General features: G+C 43.5%; 1 protein-coding gene across 1 annotated transcript in view; it reads right to left on the reverse strand.

Moving 5' to 3' along the window:
* The window catches only part of CRACR2A (calcium release activated channel regulator 2A), a 416,510-nt gene that overhangs the window by 139,234 nt on the left and 254,960 nt on the right, over positions 1–22,316 (reverse strand). Inside the window, exon 12 of the mRNA XM_063928465.1 lies at positions 8,700–9,027. Coding sequence (XP_063784535.1) covers positions 8,700–9,027 — 328 coding nt within the window. The remainder of the gene's footprint in view (positions 1–8,699; positions 9,028–22,316) is intronic.

Below are 22,316 nucleotides of genomic sequence, written 5' to 3' on the forward strand. Positions count from 1 at the left end.
AAAGGCAAAAAAGGAGATTGACTCACTGATTGACTCATAACCAAATCTCTTAAACCACAAGTCCTACAATCTTGAAACTTGGCAGGTAGCTTCTCCTTAGGTTCCAGGTGCTTGCTAAGAACCAGGTTTACTAATGTCACTGTCCATCCACGGAAATCGCAAAAAATTGAGGTGTATATGTATGTATGTATGTATGTATGTGTATATGTATGTTCCAGCATAACTCCGGAATGCCTGCAGCAATTTACACCAATCTTGGTACACAATCTCCTCTTTTGCTATATATATATATATATATATATATATATATATATATATGTTCCAGCGTAACTCCGGAATGCCTGCAGCAATTTACACCAAACTTGGTACACCTATGCCTTACAATTGGGGAACAAACACTGTGGGGGTAACACACCCCTAGCACCCCTGGGGGGATAGCAGCACAGAGTGTATCTGGAGAAAGCATAACTCCGGAATGCCTGGACCAATTTACACCAAACTTGGTACACCTATGACTTACAATCTGGGAACAAACACTGTGGGGGTAAGCATCCTTAGGGGTGTGCCAGCTGAACAGACTATATCAGGACATGCATGATATGTCAGTGACGACAGGGCTGCATGTGACAGTGGCAGTGACATGATGTGAGGTGGGAAATGGAGGTAGTAGGAACCGACACACTGACAGTTATATAGTGGAAGTAGCAGGGTCCCCCAGCAGCACAGAGTATATAAGGAGATGCAATAATGTGCTGCGCTAAGAAACTGTAAATAAATCGATCATTTCACAGGGGCACTGACATGATGTGGTGAGTAGAATGGAGGCAGCAGGAAGCCACAGACTGAGAGTTGGATAATGGGAAGAGCAGGGTCCCTTAGGGGACCAAAAAGGGTTCCTGCAATACACAAAGTGGGTCAGGAACGCAAGATATGCCTATATACTAGGACTTCAACCAACGTAAATTAACGAACAACTATAATTCTAATTTACCATCCTCATCCCGTAGCAAAGCACGGGTGTCATGCCTTCAGCATTTGCTTTGTGTAGATCTGATTACTTTTACTACAGAAAGTTGTATTATTGCCCCATCTGGTGGTCAGTCCCATCAATTAATTTGACCCTCATAGCCTCTTGTAGCCAGTCTTGCAATGCATTCTGGGATGAAGAAGCTGGGATCAGCCTTTCTACTTCCCTCATGGTCCCAGACAGTCATGCTTTACATGGGTCCAACTCTCATATAGCATTCGATGGTGAGTTTGTATATTAAATGTCTCATCTCAACCTGTTTAGCCAGTGAGTAATGTTAGCTGCACTGTAGTTTATACTTGCACATGTAATCACATGTTTGCACAGCCCATGTTATATGTACTTGTGTATATCCATTTTGCTTTTCACATGCATATCATAATTGCATATTCTTGTTTCATTAACAGTTTTACCTCATTATCACATATCATCATATCGTATTGTACATCAAATCAACGCATCATATCTGTGATCCCTTTACTGAATAATAAAACACCGTTCTACAAACACCTCTTCTGAACAGATTATTGAAAAGTAAAGGTGGTTATACTGTAGGCTTCAAATTTGCCAGAAAGGGCTTAGTGAGAGGCTGAACAGTAAAACATCGAATGCTACAAGCAGATGGACTCTCTTACACTGACTCCGTCAGTAAATCATTGCCTGTCAGCAGTGGGGACATATACTGACTTACAGAGCCGTTACACTGCCAGCCACAGCTATCTGCATATGACAGCCACACAGTTTCTATACAGTCTACCAACTATGGCAGCTCAGCAATAGGAGTACCGCCATTTGACTACACAGAAACCTGTACAAGTCAGTGCAGCCACGCTTATAAGGCAACACAACAGTCTCTTCACAGTCAAGCAGCTTCATAACAGTTCAAAGATACTGACTCCTCAGAGATCTGCGACACAGTCTGAACAGTTACTTGCAGACAGCATTACAGCAGTCTCTACACAATCAAACATCTCTACCAGATCACCATGTCACAGAAAACGATATCCTCATACAAAACAAGGTCCCAAGTCTCTGGTTCCTCCAAATCCTTGTCTGTCAGTAATGCAGCCATCATGGCACGTGCAAAAGCGGAAGCCGCAAAAGTAAGGGCTAACTTTGCCGAGCAGGAGATGCAATTAAGAATCGAGAGCAAACGCTTAGAAGCAATCGGCGAGAAGCTCGCTGCAGAGAAGGAGGCAGCGGCTGCCATAGCTGAAGCAGAAATCTTGGAGACTGCAGAACTCCCTGATATAAGAAGAACCAATGTACTTGACACAGAGAATGGATCTCAGGATTCACTGCAACGCACATCAGAATACGTACGTCAAGTCTCAAAAAGGAGTAGCAACCCTCCATCTTTACAAGGTACGCATTCAGACTTCATGCAAACAAATCAAGTACACTCTACAGCGCCACCACCAGTGGACAACAGACCACACATTTGCAAGCAAGAGAATCCTAGACACTGTGAACCTATGAGGGACAACTCTTCCCCACCTCAGATGTCTGAATCTGCAAACTCCAAGAAAGACACAGCCTACTTCACACAGAAGCGGTGTGATACCAACCGTCGGGAACCAGACAACACTAACAGGTATGACTACACACCATATACCTACCGTGTTAATGTACCGACATCTCCAAGAGCCAATCAGGACACATTAGACTTTGCTAAATTTCTCACCCGCCGTGAATTAGTCACGATTAGTATTTCAAAGTTCAATGATCGCCCTGAGAACTTCAGAGCCTGGCAGTCCTCTTTTCAAAATGCTATCAGAGGAATAGACCTTTCACATAGTGAAGAGATAGACCTCTTAATTAAATGGCTTGGGAATGAATCTGCAGAACATGCTAGAAGGATAAGAGTGATTAACATTAACCACCCTGAGAATGGACTTAGGATGATCTGGGATAGACTTAATGAGTGCTATGGCTCACCAGAGATAATAGAGAGTGCTCTGTTCAAAAGAGTAGACGATTTCCCCAGGTTACCCAACAAAGGCTATCAGAGACTCAGAGAACTAAGTGACTTACTAAAAGAACTTCAAGTAGCTAAATGTGAGGGAGATTTACCAGGACTTGCCTTCCTTGACACAGCCAGGGGCGTTAACCCTATAGTGCAGAAACTACCGTATAATCTGCAGGAACAATGGATCAACCATGGCTCCAAATATAAGCGGCAGAACAAAGTGCAATTTCCACCATTCTCAGTTTTCGTGGACTTTGTACACCAGCAAGCTATGACCAGGAATGATCCTAGTTTTGCCTTTACCTTGACAAATACTGCACCTATGGTACCTAACCCCCACAAAACATCAGTTGCAGTTCACAAGACTAATGTGCATTATTCAGATTCTTTCCGCAGGTCTACCAGCTTTAATCGCCAAGAGACCACAGACAAAGATCCAGCCAAGCAATGTCCTCTGCATCACAAACCGCATCCTCTCCTGAAATGCAGAACCTTCAGAGAAAAGTCCCTGGAGAACCGCAAAGCCTTCTTAAAGGAGAATAGGATCTGCTACAAGTGCTGTTCCTCCACATCACACCTCGCCAAGGACTGCAAGGTTAGTGCTAACTGCACAGAATGCCACAGCACAGACCACAATACCGCTCTACACCCTGGTCCTCCCCCATGGGCTTTGCAACATAGTTATACCGATACAGAGCATGGCGGGGAGCACAGTGTAGAACAAAAAGACACTGTTGCAGTCACACCAGAAATAACTTCACAATGTACCGAAGTCTGCAAAGATGCCATTAGCGGTAGATCCTGCTCCAAAATATGTTTAGTCAAAGTTTACCCCAAAGGCCATCCAGACAAAGCCGTTAAACTTTATGCAATCCTAGATGACCAAAGTAACAGGTCTCTAGCCAGATCAATCTTCTTTGAGACCTTTAATGTTAAAGGACCCAGCACTCCTTACTCCTTAAGATCCTGCGCAGGGAGTTTTGAGACAACAGGAAGGAGAGCAACTGGCTATCAAATTGAGTCCTTGGATGGGAAGACATGTCTCTCTTTACCAACTATCACAGAGTGTGACGAGATTCCAGACAATAGGAGTGAGATTCCTACACCAGATGTAGCTAAACACCATACACATTTGAAACGCATAGCACATCTGATACCAGAACTGGATCCACATACCCAAATAAATCTACTCATTGGGAGGGATATCCTACAAGTCCACAAAGCCAGAAGTCAGATTAATGGTCCACATAACGCACCTTACGCTCAAAGACTGGATCTGGGATGGGTAATAATAGGAGAAGTATGTCTTGGAGATGTGCATAAACCAGATTCTGTCAACAGCATGCTTACCTGTACTTTAGAAAATGGACGCCCTTCTCTATTCCAGCCATGTCATAACCATTTCCTCATAAAGGAATTACCACACTGTACCTTCATAGACTCAACTAGTGACAACCATATCTGTGACAACTATCAAGATCATCTGGGACGCGCAGTCTTCCAGAGAACAAAGAAGGATGACCAGGTGGCAATGTCCATAGAGGACAAACTATTCTTGGAAATAATGGAGAAAGGACTAGTCAAGGATGATGCCAACAGCTGGGTTGCTCCTCTACCCTTTAGAACACCCAGACAAAGCCTTCCTAATGACAGAGAACAAGTACTCAAACGCTTCTCTTCACTTAAACACAACTTTCACAGGAAACCAGAGATGAAAGATCATTTCTTCTCCTTTATGGCTAAAATATTTGAGAATGGTCACGCCGAGATAGCTCCCATTCTTAAAGACACAGAAGAATGCTGGTACCTGCCAATGTTCGGAGTATATCACCCGAAGAAACCAGGTCCAGATAAGAGTGGTGTTCGATTCCAGTGCCCAGTTTGAAGGTGTTTCTTTAAATGACGTACTCCTGACAGGACCAGACCTTAACAACAAACTCCTAGGAGTACTCATCCGTTTCCGAAAAGACTCTATTGCCTTCACAGCTGACATTCAACAAATGTTTCATTGCTTTCTTGTGAGAGAAAAAGACAGGAATTTCCTAAGATTCTTCTGGTTCAGAGACAATGACCCCTCAAAAGACATCACGGAGTATCGCATGAAGGTACACATCTTTGGTAACAGCCCTTCACCTGCAGTTGCCATCTATGGACTCAGACGTTCAGCTCAAGAGGGTGAGCTAGAGTATGGTTCTGATGTTAGACAACTTGTAGATAAAGACTTCTACGTGGATGACTGCCTAAAATCTATGCCAACAGCCGAGACAGCAATCAGCCTCCTCAAAAGAGCTCAGGAAATGCTTGCTTGTTCAAACCTGAGGCTTCACAAAATAGCTTCCAACAGCAAAGTAGTGATGGAAGCCTTCCCTTCCCAAGATCATACCAGCGATTTAAGAGACTTGGATTTAGGAACCGATTCCCCACCAGCTCAACGTAGCCTTGGACTCTTGTGGGACTTAAAATCTGACACCTTTACCTTCCAAGTAAACAGCGAAGAAAGACCCTTCACTCGCAGAGGTGTTCTCTCTACTCTAAACAGCTTGTACGACCCCTTAGGATTTGCAGCTCCTGTCACTATCCAAGGTAAAGCTTTGCTCAGAGACCTAACCTGTGAGTCAATTGACTGGGATGCCCCACTGCCTCTCCAGAAAAGAAACTTGTGGCAAGAGTGGAAAGATTCTCTATCTACCTTAACCAACCTCCGCATTACACGTCCATATGCCCCCGTGCCTTCTACAGCAGTACAAAACCAGAGACTATGTGTATTCTCTGATGCCTCAACCCAAGCAATTGCTGCAGTTGCATATCTTAAGACCATGGACATCAAGGGACAATGTCATATTGGATTTGTCATGGGCAAAGCAAAGTTAGCTCCACGTCCAGAACACACAGTGCCCAGACTTGAACTTTGTGCTGCAGTACTAGCTGTAGAATTAGCTGAGCTCATTTCATCTGAGTTACCAATTGGACTCTCTGAAGCAGATTTCTACACAGACAGTAAGGTAGTATTAGGCTACATATGCAACGAGACCAGACGGTTCCATGTTTATGTCAGCAATCGTGTGCTAAGAATCAGAAGATCCACCAATCCAAAACAGTGGCACTATGTATCTACTGCTCACAATCCAGCAGATCACGCTACAAGAGCTGTCCCAGCCAGTATCCTCAAAGACACTACATGGCTCAGAGGACCTGAATTCCTGTACAAGGCAGATTCGAACAATCCTGAAAGTAGCATATTCAAGCTAGTAGACGCAGACTCAGATGTTGAAATTCGTCCACAAATAACTACAATCCATACCGTAACTTCAGATTGTCAACTTCAGCCTCACAGATTCCAAAGATTTTCAACTTGGAAATCACTTGTCAGAGCCATTACCTGCTTAACTCACATAGTCCATTCATTTAAACGCAACGCATCTGTAAGTGTGAATGGATGTAAAGGTTGGCACCACTGTCAAAATGTTTACGCACCAGAAGAAACACAACGATCCAAGAACCTTATCATCCGTGTTGTGCAGCACCAAATCTTTTCCGGAGAGATCGACTGCATTAACAGTGGAAATCCTATTCCCAAAGACAGCACCTTAAAAAAGCTAGACCCTTTTCTTGATGAAAATCATTTATTGAGAGTAGGAGGCCGTCTTCAAGAAGCAAACTTGGAGACAAATGAGAAAAATCCTTTAATCATTCCTGGGAGTCACCACATAGCTTCTTTAATTGTGCAACACTATCACAACGAAGTCAAACACCAAGGACGATTGTTTACCGAAGGAGCTCTACGATCAGCTGGGTTCTGGATTATTGGAGCGAAAAGGTGTGTAAGCAGCACAATCTTCAAATGCATCATTTGCCGTAGACTTCGTGGTACTTCCCAAACTCAGAAGATGGCTAATCTTCCAACAGACAGACTTAGTACAGACCCTCCTTTCTCCAATGTTGGTCTTGATGTATTTGGTCCATGGACTGTCATCACACGACATACTAGAGGTGCGAATGCGAACAGCAAGCGCTGGGCGGTTGTATTCACTTGTATGAGCATCAGAGCTGTTCACATCGAAGTTATAGAATCAATGGACACTTCAAGCTTCATCAATGCCTTTAGACGCTTCATTGCTATCCGTGGCCCAGTAAAACACATCCGGTCCGACAGAGGTACCAACTTCATTGGAGCAGCCAAAGAATTACAAATTAATTCGAACATTGACACTAAAAGCATAAAGAGATATCTCAGTGAGCAAGGTTGTACATGGACCTTCAACCCGCCTCATTCTTCTCATATGGGAGGTGCCTGGGAAAGGATGATCGGCATGATACGCAGAATCCTTGATTCCATATTCTTGCAAGTGGGAACTGCAAGACTTACTCACGAGAGTTTAACAACCTTCATGGCTGAAGTCTCAGCTATTGTCAACGGAAGACCATTGACTTCAGTGTCTAATGACCCAGAAGACCCACTTCTACTTACTCCGGCCACTCTTCTTACACAGAAGACCGGGATTACCTATGCTCCTCCTGGAGAATTCAATACCAAAGACCTGTTCAAATGTCAATGGAGACAAGTTCAAAGCCTTGCAAACACCTTTTGGGACAGATGGAAAAGACAATACCTTTCTACCCTGCAGTCAAGGAGCAAGTGGCAAGTTGCCAAACCCAACTTAAAACCAGGTGACATTGTGCTCGTCAGAGATTGCCAGTCACAACGCAACGAATGGCCTTTAAGTCTTGTCACCAAGACGTTCCCAAGCAAGGATGGGAAGGTTCGTAAGGTTGAGGTCAAGATCTGTAAGCGAGGAGAGACTAAGTTGTTCCTCAGACCAGTGACTGAACTATTCTTATTGTTATCTGTTTAGAGTTTAAAATATGGTACCAGTGATACCAGACGGGGAGTGTCATGCCTTCAGCATTTGCTTTGTGTAGATCTGATTACTTTTACTACAGAAAGTTGTATTATTGCCCCATCTGGTGGTCAGTCCCATCAATTAATTTGACCCTCATAGCCTCTTGTAGCCAGTCTTGCAATGCATTCTGGGATGAAGAAGCTGGGATCAGCCTTTCTACTTCCCTCATGGTCCCAGACAGTCATGCTTTACATGGGTCCAACTCTCATATAGCATTCGATGGTGAGTTTGTATATTAAATGTCTCATCTCAACCTGTTTAGCCAGTGAGTAATGTTAGCTGCACTGTAGTTTATACTTGCACATGTAATCACATGTTTGCACAGCCCATGTTATATGTACTTGTGTATATCCATTTTGCTTTTCACATGCATATCATAATTGCATATTCTTGTTTCATTAACAGTTTTACCTCATTATCACATATCATCATATCGTATTGTATATCAAATCAACGCATCATATCTGTGATCCCTTTACTGAATAATAAAACACCGTTCTACAAACACCTCTTCTGAACAGATTATTGAAAATTAAAGGTGGTTATACTGTAGGCTTCAAATTTGCCAGAAAGGGCTTAGTGAGAGGCTGAACAACGGGTATTCAGCTAATCTTTTTAGAAAGGCTTTCTTTGAATTGACAATATGTTCATGTCCAAAAATAATGATTCTACGCTCATTATTTCTCTGTGTCTCAAGTCAATGAACGTGATGATAAACTAAGAAACAACTTTGGCATTAGTGTATATATTCAAATATATTGCACAGAATATGTAAATCAAACATCCAACCATGTATTCTTACATTTGGCATGGTCTCCTTCCCAACGGGTTGTCCTCTTGGAGAGGTTGGCACTTCTTTGGTAGGAGTTTGTTCTTCTGTATGAGAGTTCTTGGCAGATACAGTGTCTTCTTTCTCATCTACCTCCTGCCAGTCATTTAGTGGTCTTTCCTGTTGGCTGTCTAAATATTGGGGCAAGTGATCTTCCTCGATGGATATTATTCTCTGTAATTGGTGTGCTTTACCCGACCTGCTTTCCATGACACTGTCGGGCTCTGTTATAGATGTGAAGACCCCATTTGACCCAACAGAATTTCGTTTAGGTGGAAAGTCTTCTTCTTCAGATGACTGACTGGAAGATGGATATAAGTACACATAGTCAGCTATCCCAGGGCAAGGATTAATATGAGGGCTGTTACTTTATAAGTTACATAAATAAAAAATAATGTGCTTATTACGCGCTTATAATGTACACAAACTTGGTTTCATGCACAAAATTATTAAAAATACTTATAGCTTATGTGTATAAGGTGTATATTAAACATAAATGCATTTCATGTTTAGACTTGTGTCCCATCCCCAAGATACTTCTGGTCCCAAGCATTTTGGATATTGGATAGTCAAAGTGTATTCATAGAATCAGAGGGAATATTTATCAAAGCTTGGCAAGAGATAAATCAGAGAGAGATTAAAGTACCAACCAATCAACTCAGAACCTTGATTTCACAGACTGTGTATGACAATCAGGAGCTGATTGGTTGGTACTTTATCTCATTCCAAGCTTTCATCATACCTCTCAACTTTAGACAGTTGGTAATGGGCATGGCCTCATGGGTAGGGGATGTGATCTTGTGGAAGTGGCGTGATTGCGGACCATGTCCCCATTTGCGCCGCTGTGGGGGAAATGCTGAGCGATCTGTGAGCTGCTGGCATGCCCCCTGTCCCTCTCTCCAGGTGAATAGATGCTGGGTGCATGCACACAGTGCCTATTCACCGCTGCTCTGTGGTGCGACCCGTGGGTGGGACATCAGAACAGTCCAAGAAAAACAGAACAAAATCAGGACAGTTTGGATGTATGCTTTGATGAATATCCCCCAGATTGATACTAAAATATGCCTGTCATAAGGAAACAACATTTTGTCAGCTCAATCAGTTGAATCGGAAGCCATTTTATTTAGAAAAGACCTGTAACATCACTGTGTACCTGAGGATGCTGCCATATTGTGAGGTGAACTAATATCCCTGAAAGACTAGAACTTTGAAACTAAGAAATCAATGACATAACCTCAGTGACCTGGTGAATAATAGTCCAGTCCAGAAAATGGCTACCTCTACAGTGAATAGGTAATAGCTGCACGACACGATCTGGACGTGTTCAGTCAGTAAAGAGTGAAAATAAATAATTTTTTGGGAATATTAGTTGCTTACAATTACTAAATTTTCACCACAACATGACAATATATACCATTTTCAGTGTTGCTTCACACACTCTTGCAAAATAAAATATGAAAAGTGCATTCTGGGAACAATGCATGCCATGTGACATCCACTAGCATAAAATCTATTTAAAGCTAGTCCTTTACCTGCTCCTGGGTGTATACGGTTTGAGGCCTTTGTTTTTCATTTTAGCCATAATTCATCAAATTAATTGTGACGAGAAATAATAACCAAGAACCTCTCACAGGAGGTACTTCCAATTAACGATTAATTATCTGATGTGAGAATGCGTTAAAAAAAATTAAACAGTCCACCCAGTACTTGAAAGTAATTTAGACTCCTGTAGAGCGCTCTAAAATTACATGTTCTTCTTACAGAAAAGAGGTTTTTATTAATTGCCTGGTTTACAAAGAGCATTATTGAACTACAATGGAACATGTGCACCATGGTTTATACAGCTAACATTGTAAATAATGTTACTCTTCAGATTTAACATAAATACACATTTCCAATAAATGCTTTGAAGTAGAGAGATGTTTAATGCGCACTTGGAGTAAAGGTCAGCACTAACCACGCATTACCATTAGCAGAGACTAAGCATGTGGACCTTTCAGAGCCCACACAGGGGATTGTTGCAACATACTTGAGACAGAAGAGAATATACTGTATCTGAGATAAATGGAAGTGCTCTCATGAATGACTCTACAGTAAGTGGAGGACGGACTGGGTTTGTGGAAGATAAAAGGGACAAGCAAATATTTGAAAGAGTAACTATCATAAGATTAAATTACATTTATTTTTTGAGAGATGCTTCTGACGTATATGTCTTGGCATGCAAGCAAAGCTGGAACAAACGTTAGACAGAAGAGGCAGTTATCTTAAACTTGATGGTGCACATGCATCATTGAATCAGCATGAAAACTGGATCTTCATTCTGATGGGTGTAATTGTAAAGGACAATCTTGGAGAGATGAATTTCCTGAGTTGTTGAATTGTTGAGTTTCCTGAGTTGTTGAATTCCCTGAGTTGTTGTTAGCTAGTTACATACATTTATTTATGTCTAGCATAGCTTAGAGGAAATCTAAATGGCTTGTCCTGGTGCTCACCTACTCAGAGAAGACTGCAAACTAGTGTATTTAGGTGTCTTCAAAAGTGGAAACATCTCAAGATTGCTGTTGAGCAAAACTGTAATATAACCACCACTTCCATTAAATTTTTTTTTTCTCTACAAATGCCACTTGGTTTATCCACCTTTGTAGTTGAAATGAATCAAGAGAGTGAAGGAACAAAGGGATTGTCAGCACTCTTGTGCTTGAAGTTTCTGATATCTTGCTCTGGAAATGCACAGACTTTGGTAGACATTGACTGTGATTTGGCAAACCAAGACGCACAGCAATGCTAACGTATCTCATGCTGTGCCTCAGCTACTTTATGTATAAGCTTAGCAGATGACCTCCAGAGAAGTATAAAATATATGTCCTGCAGCATTGCAATACAGTGACCAGGGACTGAAGTATTTGTGAATATGGGGATGACAGTAGCCATATATTGCTGTGAGGGGATCGCCATGGAAGAGGTAAAGGTCATGCTCTGTAGTCTTTAGCAATAGACAGCATGGCTCCTTACAGGGAGGGATGAAGTGCTGTATCCGGATGACCACCATTCTCCATTCTATTCCTGTCTCTGCTTCCTTTCCCTGCTTGCCGCATACCATAAAAACCATCAAATTGGGCTGGTGACAAGAACAGCAAAATGATAGCAGGCAAAGCCCCTAAGCAGCATAGTGTCTGTGTGCCGTGCATACTTGTCCACTATCCTCCTGTAGGCGCCACTACAAGTGTTAGTTAGGGGGAGTATTTGTACCCTCTGCTCCACTATGTCTACACCACTGAGGGATGCCCAGCTATGTGAATTCACCCACTATGCTGGCCCCCACTTTGTTCTTTTTTTACTTACAGTATTAACAGTGAATAACGTTTGGCCCAAGTGAGGCACAAAAGCAGAGAAGAGACCTAAGGAGGATACACATGGTGGAACCCAATCCCACTTCACATCCTGGTGCTTTCATGTTATGCCCCTGGCCAAGGCCATGTAATCATGTCATAATTATGTGTGGAGGTCCGGATGGTTGGACAAAGCTCAGAATGTGCGCAACTTTGTCTTGAGTGCTAAAAACACTTTGGGGAAAGTTACCTGTGAATAAAGCACGCACAAAATGAACGTATTTTCATCTATCTACCGACTTTCAGCTGTGATCAAGATACATTGCTTACCTGCCAATACGCAAACTTCAGTTTAGAGACGGGGGCAATCAGATACAAAGGGGCATATGCATCACGGTATCCGGTCTCTAGGTCGACCACAATTACTGTAGGTCGACAATGTCTAGGTCGACCACTATCGGTTGACAGTAACTAGGTCGACAGGGTCTCTAGGTTGACATGTTCTAGGTCGACAGGTCAAAAGGTCGGCATGGGTTTTTTTCACAATTTTTTACTTTTTTTTTACTTTTTCATACTTAACGATCCACGTGGACTATGATTGGAAATAGTAACCTGAAATGCGAGGGGACACGGTGCACTAATTGAGGTTCCCGGTCACTGTACGGAAAAAACAACACCATTTTTTTTTTTTAAACTCATGCCGACCTTTTGACCTGTCGACTTAGAACATTTTGACCTAGAAACCCTGTCAACCTAGAATCCCTGTCAACCTAGTTACTGTCAAGCAACAGTGGTCGACCTAGACACTGTCGACCTAAGTGTCGTCGACCCTCCATACCACCATGCATCATCAAGCTCTCTGTTAATTAGGTATCTGACTTGCCACAAGTTGCGATGGCAGATACGTAACTACTGGAGCAATTCAGCATTGCAACAGGGACAGCACAGCCTCTCTGGGGTAAATTTACTAAAGTTTCTAAAACAGAGACTTGGTGATGTTGCCCATAGCAACCAATCAGATGCTGTCTATCATTTTCTAAAAGGCAATGGAGAAATGATAGGCAGTATCTGATTGGTTGCTATAGGCAACATCACCAATTCTCTGTTTTAGAAGCTTTAGTAAATGTACCGCTTTGTCTCTTTGAGTTCCTGCAGCATCCAGTAACACAGCATCCAGAAGGAAGCCACCGATTAAGGTCATTACAAAGAAATATAACTCTCCACTATTATATTCACAAAGTGTTGTTCATAAAAGATTTTGGGGGAGATGTATCAAAGCTTGCAGTGGAGAGAGATAAAGTACCAACCAATCAGCTCCTAAATGTCATTTATTTCAAATACAGCCTGTAAAATGGCAGTTAGGAGCTGATTGATTGGTACTATGGGGTCTATTTACTAAGCCTTAGAGAGAGATAAAGTGGAAAGAGATAAATGATCAACCAACCAGCTTCTGTCGTTTTTCAAACACAACTTGTAATATGGCAGTTAGGAGCTGATTGGCTGGCACTATCTCCATCCACTTTATCTCTCTCCAAAGCTTAGTAAATAGACCCCAATCTCTCTCCACTTTCTCTCTCCAATGATTAATACATCTCCACCTTTGTTTCTAAAGTATTATGTACAGTCACACCCAGATCTATATTTTACATATCATCATTGAAAAATAATTATTTTACATGTCACACCGTCTGTGTAAATGTGAGATAAAATATTGGTAAGACATTAAGGGGTATATGCAATTGCGGTCGAATTCCCGAAATTGTCGAATTTCGGGTCATTTTCGACCAAAAAAAAAATTCGCCAATGCAATTCAGTGCTTTCCGACCAAAAAACGGACTTTCAAAATTCGACTTTTTGAAATTCGAATTTTTGCAAATTCGACTTTTCTGCAATGATATAAGTGCTGCAATTCGACCAAAGCATATTCAATTCAAGTTTGGAAATTCGACAGCAGTGCTTTTAGACAGCAAATTCGTCATTTTCAATCCGCCACACTTTGGAGGGTGAAAACAAATAAAAAAAATTTAAACATGGTTTTTTTTGTGTTTTTTTTTTTGGGAATAGCAGATCTATTTATATTAGAAGGGATTAGGTACTTTTTTTTTTTTTTTTGGAGGCACAAATATTATTTATAATTTTTTTAAAATATTTTTTTTTTTTCTTTATTGCTGGAACGGTAAAATCCGAAAAAAAAATGGCGTGGGGTCCCCCCTCCAAAGCATAACCAGCCTCGGGCTCTTCGAGCTGGTCCTGGTTCTAAAAATGCGGGGAAAAAATTGACAGGGGATCCCCCGTATTTTTAAAACCAGCACCGGGCTCTGCGCCTGGTGCTGGTGCCAAAAATACGGGGGACAAAAAGAGTAGGGGTCCCCCGTATTTTTAACACCAGCATCGGGCACCACTAGCTGGACAGATAATGCCACAGCCGGGGGTCACTTTTATGCCGTGCCCTGCGGCCGTGGCATTAAATATCCAACTAGTCACCCCTGGCCGGGGTACCCTGGGGGAGTGGGGACCCCTTCAATCAAGGGGTCCCCCCCCCCAGCCACCCAAGGGCCAGGGGTGAAGCCCGAGGCTGTCCCACCCCATCCAATGGGCTGCGGATGGGGGGGCTGATAGCCTTTTGTGATAATAAAAAGATATTGTTTTTTCCAGTAGTACTACAAGTCCCAGCAAGCCTCCCCCGCAAGCTGTTACTTGGAGAACCACAAGTACCAGCATGCGGGAGAAAAACGGGCCCGCTGGTACCTGTAGTACTACTGGGAAAAAAATACCCAAATAAAAACAGGACACACACACCGTGAAAGTAAAACTTTATTTCTTACGTCGACACACACATACTTACCTATGTTCACACGCCGACATCGGTCCTCTTCTCCATGTAGAATCCAGGGGTACCTGAAAAAAAAGACCAATATACTCACCTCAGCCATGGTCCAGAGATACATCCACGTACTTGTAGAAAACAACAAAACGCAAATACCCGACCAAACGGACTGAAAGGGGTCCCATGCTGACACATGGGACCCCTATCCCCGAATGCAGAGAGACCTGTCAGTGACAGCTGTCACAGAAAGGTCTCTATAGCCAATCAGGAAGCGCAACTTCGTTGCGCTCATCTGATTGGCTCTGCGCGTCTGAGCAGACAGCGCATCGCACAGCCCAGTCCATTATATTCTAGAGATGAGCGGGTTCGGTTTCTTTGAATCCGAACCCGCACGAACTTCACTTTTTTTTCCACGGGTCCGAGCGACTCGGATCTTCCCGCCTTGCTCGGTTAACCCGAGCGCGCCCGAACGTCATCATGACGCTGTCGGATTCTCGCGAGGCTCGGATTCTATCGCGAGACTCGGATTCTATATAAGGAGCCGCGCGTCGCCGCCATTTTCACTCGTGCATTGAGATTGATAGGGAGAGGACGTGTCTGGCGTCCTCTCCATTAGAATAGAGATAGATAGATTAGATAGAGAGAGATTGTGCAGAGTCGCAGACAGAGTTAGTTTACCACAGTCAGTGACCAGTGCAGTTGCTAGTTAACTTTTATTTAATATAATATATCCGTTCACTTCTCTCTGCTATATCCGTTCTCTGCCTGAAAAAAAAAAACGATACACAGCACAGTCAGTCACACAGTGTGACTCAGTCTGTGTGCACTCAGCTCAGCCCAGTGTGCTGCACAGTCATCAATGTATAAATTAAAAGCTTATAATTAATTGTGGGGGAGACTGGGGAGCACTGCAGGTTGTTAGCAGGAGCCAGGAGTACAATTATATTAATTAACAGTGCACACTTTTGCTGCAGGAGTGGTGACCAGTGCCTGACCACCAGTATAGTATTGTTGTATACTACTAATATCTCTTTAAATATCAACCAGTCTATATTAGCAGCAGACACAGTACAGTGCGGTAGTTCACGGCTGTGGCTACCTCTGTGTCGGCACACGGCAGGCAGTCCGTCCGACCAGAATTGTATTATTTATTATTATATACCTACCACCTAACCGTGGTTTTTTTTTCATTCTTTATACCGTCATAGTGTCATCCTAATTGTTACGAGTATACTACTATCTCTTTATCAACCAGTGTACAGTGCGGTAGTTCACGGCTGTGGCTACCTCTGTGTCGGCACACGGCAGGCAGTCCGTCCGACCAGAATTGTATTATTTATTATTATATACCTACCACCTAACCGTGGTTTTTTTTTCATTCTTTATACCGTCATAGTGTCATCCTAATTGTTACGAGTATACTACTATCTCTTTATCAACCAGTGTACAGTGCGGTAGTTCACGGCTGTGGCTACCTCTGTGTCGGCACACGGCAGGCAGTCCGTCCGACCAGAATTGTATTATTTATTATTATATACCTACCACCTAACCGTGGTTTTTTTTTCATTCTTTATACCGTCATAGTGTCATCCTAATTGTTACGAGTATACTACTATCTCTTTATCAACCAGTGTACAGTGCGGTAGTTCACGGCTGTGGCTACCTCTGTGTCGGCACACGGCAGGCAGTCCGTCCGACCAGAATTGTATTATTTATTATTATATACCTACCACCTAACCGTGGTTTTTTTTTCATTCTTTATACCGTCATAGTGTCATCCTAATTGTTACGAGTATACTACTATCTCTTTATCAACCAGTGTACAGTGCGGTAGTTCACGGCTGTGGCTACCTCTGTGTCGGCACACGGCAGGCAGTCCGTCCGACCAGAATTGTATTATTTATTATTATATACCTACCACCTAACCGTGGTTTTTTTTTCATTCTTTATACCGTCATAGTGTCATCCTAATTGTTACGAGTATACTACTATCTCTTTATCAACCAGTGTACAGTGCGGTAGTTCACGGCTGTGGCTACCTCTGTGTCGGCAGTCGGCAGGCAGTCCGTCCATCCATAATTGTATTATTATTATAATATATACCACCTAACCGTGGTTTTTTTTTCATTCTTTATACCGTCATAGTGTCATACTAGTTGTTACGAGTATACTACTATCTCTTTATCAACCAGTGTACAGTGCGGTAGTTCACGGCTGTGGCTACCTCTGTGTCGGCAGTCGGCAGGCAGTCCGTCCATCCATAATTGTATTATTATTATAATATATACCACCTAACTGTGGTTTTTTTTGCATTCTTTATACCGTCGTCATAGTGTCATACTAGTTGTTACGAGTATACTACTATCTCTTTATCAACCAGTGTACAGTGCGGTAGTTCACGGCTGTGGCTACCTCTGTGTCGGCAGTCGGCAGGCAGTCCGTCCATCCATAATTGTATTATTATTATAATATATACCACCTAACCGTGGTTTTTTTTTCATTCTTTATACCGTCGTCATAGTGTCATACTAGTTGTTACGAGTATACTACTATCTCTTTATCAACCAGTGTACAGTGCGGTAGTTCACGGCTGTGGCTACCTCTGTGTCGGCAGTCGGCAGGCAGTCCGTCCATCCATAATTGTATTATTATTATAATATATACCACCTAACCGTGGTTTTTTTTTCATTCTTTATACCGTCGTCATAGTGTCATACTAGTTGTTACGAGTATACTACTATCTCTTTATCAACCAGTGTACAGTGCGGTAGTTCACGGCTGTGGCTACCTCTGTGTCGGCAGTCGGCAGGCAGTCCGTCCATCCATAATTGTATTATTATTATAATATATACCACCTAACCGTGGTTTTTTTTTCATTCTTTATACCGTCGTCATAGTGTCATACTAGTTGTTACGAGTATACTACTATCTCTTTATCAACCAGTGTACAGTGCGGTAGTTCACGGCTGTGGCTACCTCTGTGTCGGCAGTCGGCAGGCAGTCCGTCCATCCATAATTGTATTATTATTATAATATATACCACCTAACTGTGGTTTTTTTTGCATTCTTTATACCGTCGTCATAGTGTCATACTAGTTGTTACGAGTATACTACTATCTCTTTATCAACCAGTGTACAGTGCGGTAGTTCACGGCTGTGGCTACCTCTGTGTCGGCAGTCGGCAGGCAGTCCGTCCATCCATAATTGTATTATTATTATAATATATACCACCTAACCGTGGTTTTTTTTTCATTCTTTATACCGTCGTCATAGTGTCATACTAGTTGTTACGAGTATACTACTATCTCTTTATCAACCAGTGTACAGTGCGGTAGTTCATGGCTGTGGCTACCTCTGTGTCGGCAGTCGGCAGGCAGTCCGTCCATCCATAATTGTATTATTATTATAATATATACCACCTAACCGTGGTTTTTTTTTCATTCTTTATACCGTCGTCATAGTGTCATACTAGTTGTTACGAGTATACTACTATCTCTTTATCAACCAGTGTACAGTGCGGTAGTTCACGGCTGTGGCTACCTCTGTGTCGGCAGTCGGCAGGCAGTCCGTCCATCCATAATTGTATTATTATTATAATATATACCACCTAACCGTGGTTTTTTTTTCATTCTTTATACCGTCGTCATAGTGTCATACTAGTTGTTACGAGTATACTACTATCTCTTTATCAACCAGTGTACAGTGCGGTAGTTCACGGCTGTGGCTACCTCTGTGTCGGCAGTCGGCAGGCAGTCCGTCCATCCATAATTGTATTATTATTATAATATATACCACCTAACCGTGGTTTTTTTTTCATTCTTTATACCGTCGTCATAGTGTCATACTAGTTGTTACGAGTATACTACTATCTCTTTATCAACCAGTGTACAGTGCGGTAGTTCACGGCTGTGGCTACCTCTGTGTCGGCAGTCGGCAGGCAGTCCGTCCATCCATAATTGTATTATTATTATAATATATACCACCTAACCGTGGTTTTTTTATACCACCTAACCGTGGCAGTCCGTCCATAATTGTATACTAGTATCCAATCCATCCATCTCCATTGTTTACCTGAGGTGCCTTTTAGTTCTGCCTATAAAATATGGAGAACAAAAAAGTTGAGGTTCCAAAATTAGGGAAAGATCAAGATCCACTTCCACCTCGTGCTGAAGCTGCTGCCACTAGTCATGGCCGAGACGATGAAATGCCAGCAACGTCGTCTGCCAAGGCCGATGCCCAATGTCATAGTACAGAGCATGTCAAATCCAAAACACCAAATATCAGAAAAAAAAGGACTCCAAAACCTAAAATAAAATTGTCGGAGGAGAAGCGTAAACTTGCCAATATGCCATTTACCACACGGAGTGGCAAGGAACGGCTGAGGCCCTGGCCTATGTTCATGGCTAGTGGTTCAGCTTCACATGAGGATGGAAGCACTCAGCCTCTCGCTAGAAAACTGAAAAGACTCAAGCTGGCAAAAGCACCGCAAAGAACTGTGCGTTCTTTGAAATCCCAAATCCACAAGGAGAGTCCAATTGTGTCGTTTGCGATGCCTGACCTTCCCAACACTGGACGTGAAGAGCATGCGCCTTCCACTATTTGCATGCCCCCTGCAAGTGCTGGAAGGAGCACCCGCAGTCCAGTTCCTGATAGTCAGATTGAAGATGTCAGTGTTGAAGTACACCAGGATGAGGAGGATATGGGTGTTGCTGGCGCTGGGGAGGAAATTGACCAGGAGGATTCTGATGGTGAGGTGGTTTGTTTAAGTTAGGCACCCGGGGAGACACCTGTTGTCCGTGGGAGGAATATGGCCGTTGACATGCCAGGTGAAAATACCAAAAAAATCAGCTCTTCGGTGTGGAGGTATTTCACCAGAAATGTGGACAACAGGTGTCAAGCCGTGTGTTCCCTTTGTCAAGCTGTAATAAGTAGGGGTAAGGACGTTAACCACCTCGGAACATCCTCCCTTATACGTCACCTGCAGCGCATTCATAATAAGTCAGTGACAAGTTCAAAAACTTTGGGTGACAGCGGAAGCAGTCCACTGACCAGTAAATCCCTTCCTCTTGTAACCAAGCTCACGCAAACCACCCCACCAACTCCCTCAGTGTCAATTTCCTCCTTCCCCAGGAATGCCAATAGTCCTGCAGGCCATGTCACTGGCAAGTCTGACGAGTCCTTTCCTGCCTGGGATTCCTCCGATGCATCCTTGCGTGTAACGCCTACTGCTGCTGGCGCTGCTGTTGTTGCCGCTGGGAGTCGATGGTCATCCCAGAGGGGAAGTCGTAAGCCCACTTGTACTACTTCCAGTAAGCAATTGACTGTTCAACAGTCCTTTGCGAGGAAGATGAAATATCACAGCAGTCATCCTACTGCAAAGCGGATAACTGAGTCCTTGACAACTATGTTGGTGTTAGACGTGCGTCCGGTATCCGCCGTTAGTTCACAGGGAACTAGACAATTTATTGAGGCAGTGTGCCCCCGTTACCAAATACCATCTAGGTTCCACTTCTCTAGGCAGGCGATACCGAGAATGTACACGGACGTCAGAAAAAGACTCACCAGTGTCCTAAAAAATGCAGTTGTACCCAATGTCCACTTAACCACGGACATGTGGACAAGTGGAGCAGGGCAGGGTCAGGACTATATGACTGTGACAGCCCACTGGGTAGATGTATGGACTCCCGCCGCAAGAACAGCAGCGGCGGCACCAGTAGCAGCATCTCGCAAACGCCAACTCTTTCCTAGGCAGGCTACGCTTTGTATCACCGCTTTCCAGAATACGCACACAGCTGAAAACCTCTTACGGCAACTGAGGAAGATCATCGCGGAATGGCTTACCCCAATTGGACTCTCCTGTGGATTTGTGGCATCGGACAACGCCAGCAATATTGTGTGTGCATTAAATATGGGCAAATTCCAGCACGTCCCATGTTTTGCACATACCTTGAATTTGGTGGTGCAGAATTTTTTAAAAAACGACAGGGGCGTGCAAGAGATGCTGTCGGTGGCCAGAAAAATTGCGGGACACTTTCGGCGTACAGGCACCACGTACAGAAGACTGGAGCACCACCAAAAACTACTGAACCTGCCCTGCCATCATCTGAAGCAAGAAGTGGTAACGAGGTGGAATTCAACCCTCTATATGCTTCAGAGGTTGGAGGAGCAGCAAAAGGCCATTCAAGCCTATACAATTGAGCACGATATAGGAGATGGAATGCACCTGTCTCAAGTGCAGTGGAGAATGATTTCAACGTTGTGCAAGGTTCTGATGCCCTTTGAACTTGCCACACGTGAAGTCAGTTCAGACACTGCCAGCCTGAGTCAGGTCATTCCCCTCATCAGGCTTTTGCAGAAGAAGCTGGAGGCATTGAAGAAGGAGCTAACACGGAGCGATTCCGCTAGGCATGTGGGACTTGTGGATGCAGCCCTTAATTCGCTTAACAAGGATTCACGGGTGGTCAATCTGTTGAAATCAGAGCACTACATTTTGGCCACCGTGCTCGATCCTAGATTTAAAGCCTACCTTGGATCTCTCTTTCCGGCAGACACAGGTCTGCTGGGGTTGAAAGACCTGCTGGTGACAAAATTGTCAAGTCAAGCGGAACGCGACCTGTCAACATCTCCTCCTTCACATTCTCCCGCAACTGGGGGTGCGAGGAAAAGGCTCAGAATTCCGAGCCCACCCGCTGGCGGTGATGCAGGGCAGTCTGGAGCGACTGCTGATGCTGACATCTGGTCCGGACTGAAGGACCTGACAACGATTACGGACATGTCGTCTACTGTCACTGCATATGATTCTCTCAACATTGATAGAATGGTGGAGGATTATATGAGTGACCGCATCCAAGTAGGCACGTCACACAGTCCGTACTTATACTGGCAGGAAAAAGAGGCAATTTGGAGGCCCTTGCACAAACTGGCTTTATTCTACCTAAGTTGCCCTCCCACAAGTGTGTACTCCGAAAGAGTGTTTAGTGCCGCCGCTCACCTTGTCAGCAATCGGCGTACGAGGTTACATCCAGAAAATGTGGAGAAGATGATGTTCATTAAAATGAATTATAATCAATTCCTCCGCGGAGACATTGACCAGCAGCAATTGCCTCCACAAAGTACACAGGGAGCTGAGATGGTGGATTCCAGTGGGGACGAATTGATAATCTGTGAGGAGGGGGATGTACACGGTGATATATCGGAGGGTGAAGATGAGGTGGACATCTTGCCTCTGTAGAGCCAGTTTGTGCAAGGAGAGATTAATTGCTTCTTTTTTGGGGGGGGTCCAAACCAACCCGTCATATCAGTCACAGTCGTGTGGCAGACCCTGTCACTGAAATGATGGGTTGGTTAAAGTGTGCATGTCCTGTTTTGTTTATACAACATAAGGGTGGGTGGGAGGGCCCAAGGATAATTCCATCTTGCACCTCTTTTTTCTTT

The sequence above is a fragment of the Pseudophryne corroboree genome, chromosome 6, assembly GCF_028390025.1.
Source record: "Pseudophryne corroboree isolate aPseCor3 chromosome 6, aPseCor3.hap2, whole genome shotgun sequence".
Classification (NCBI taxonomy): Eukaryota; Metazoa; Chordata; class Amphibia; order Anura; family Myobatrachidae; genus Pseudophryne; species Pseudophryne corroboree.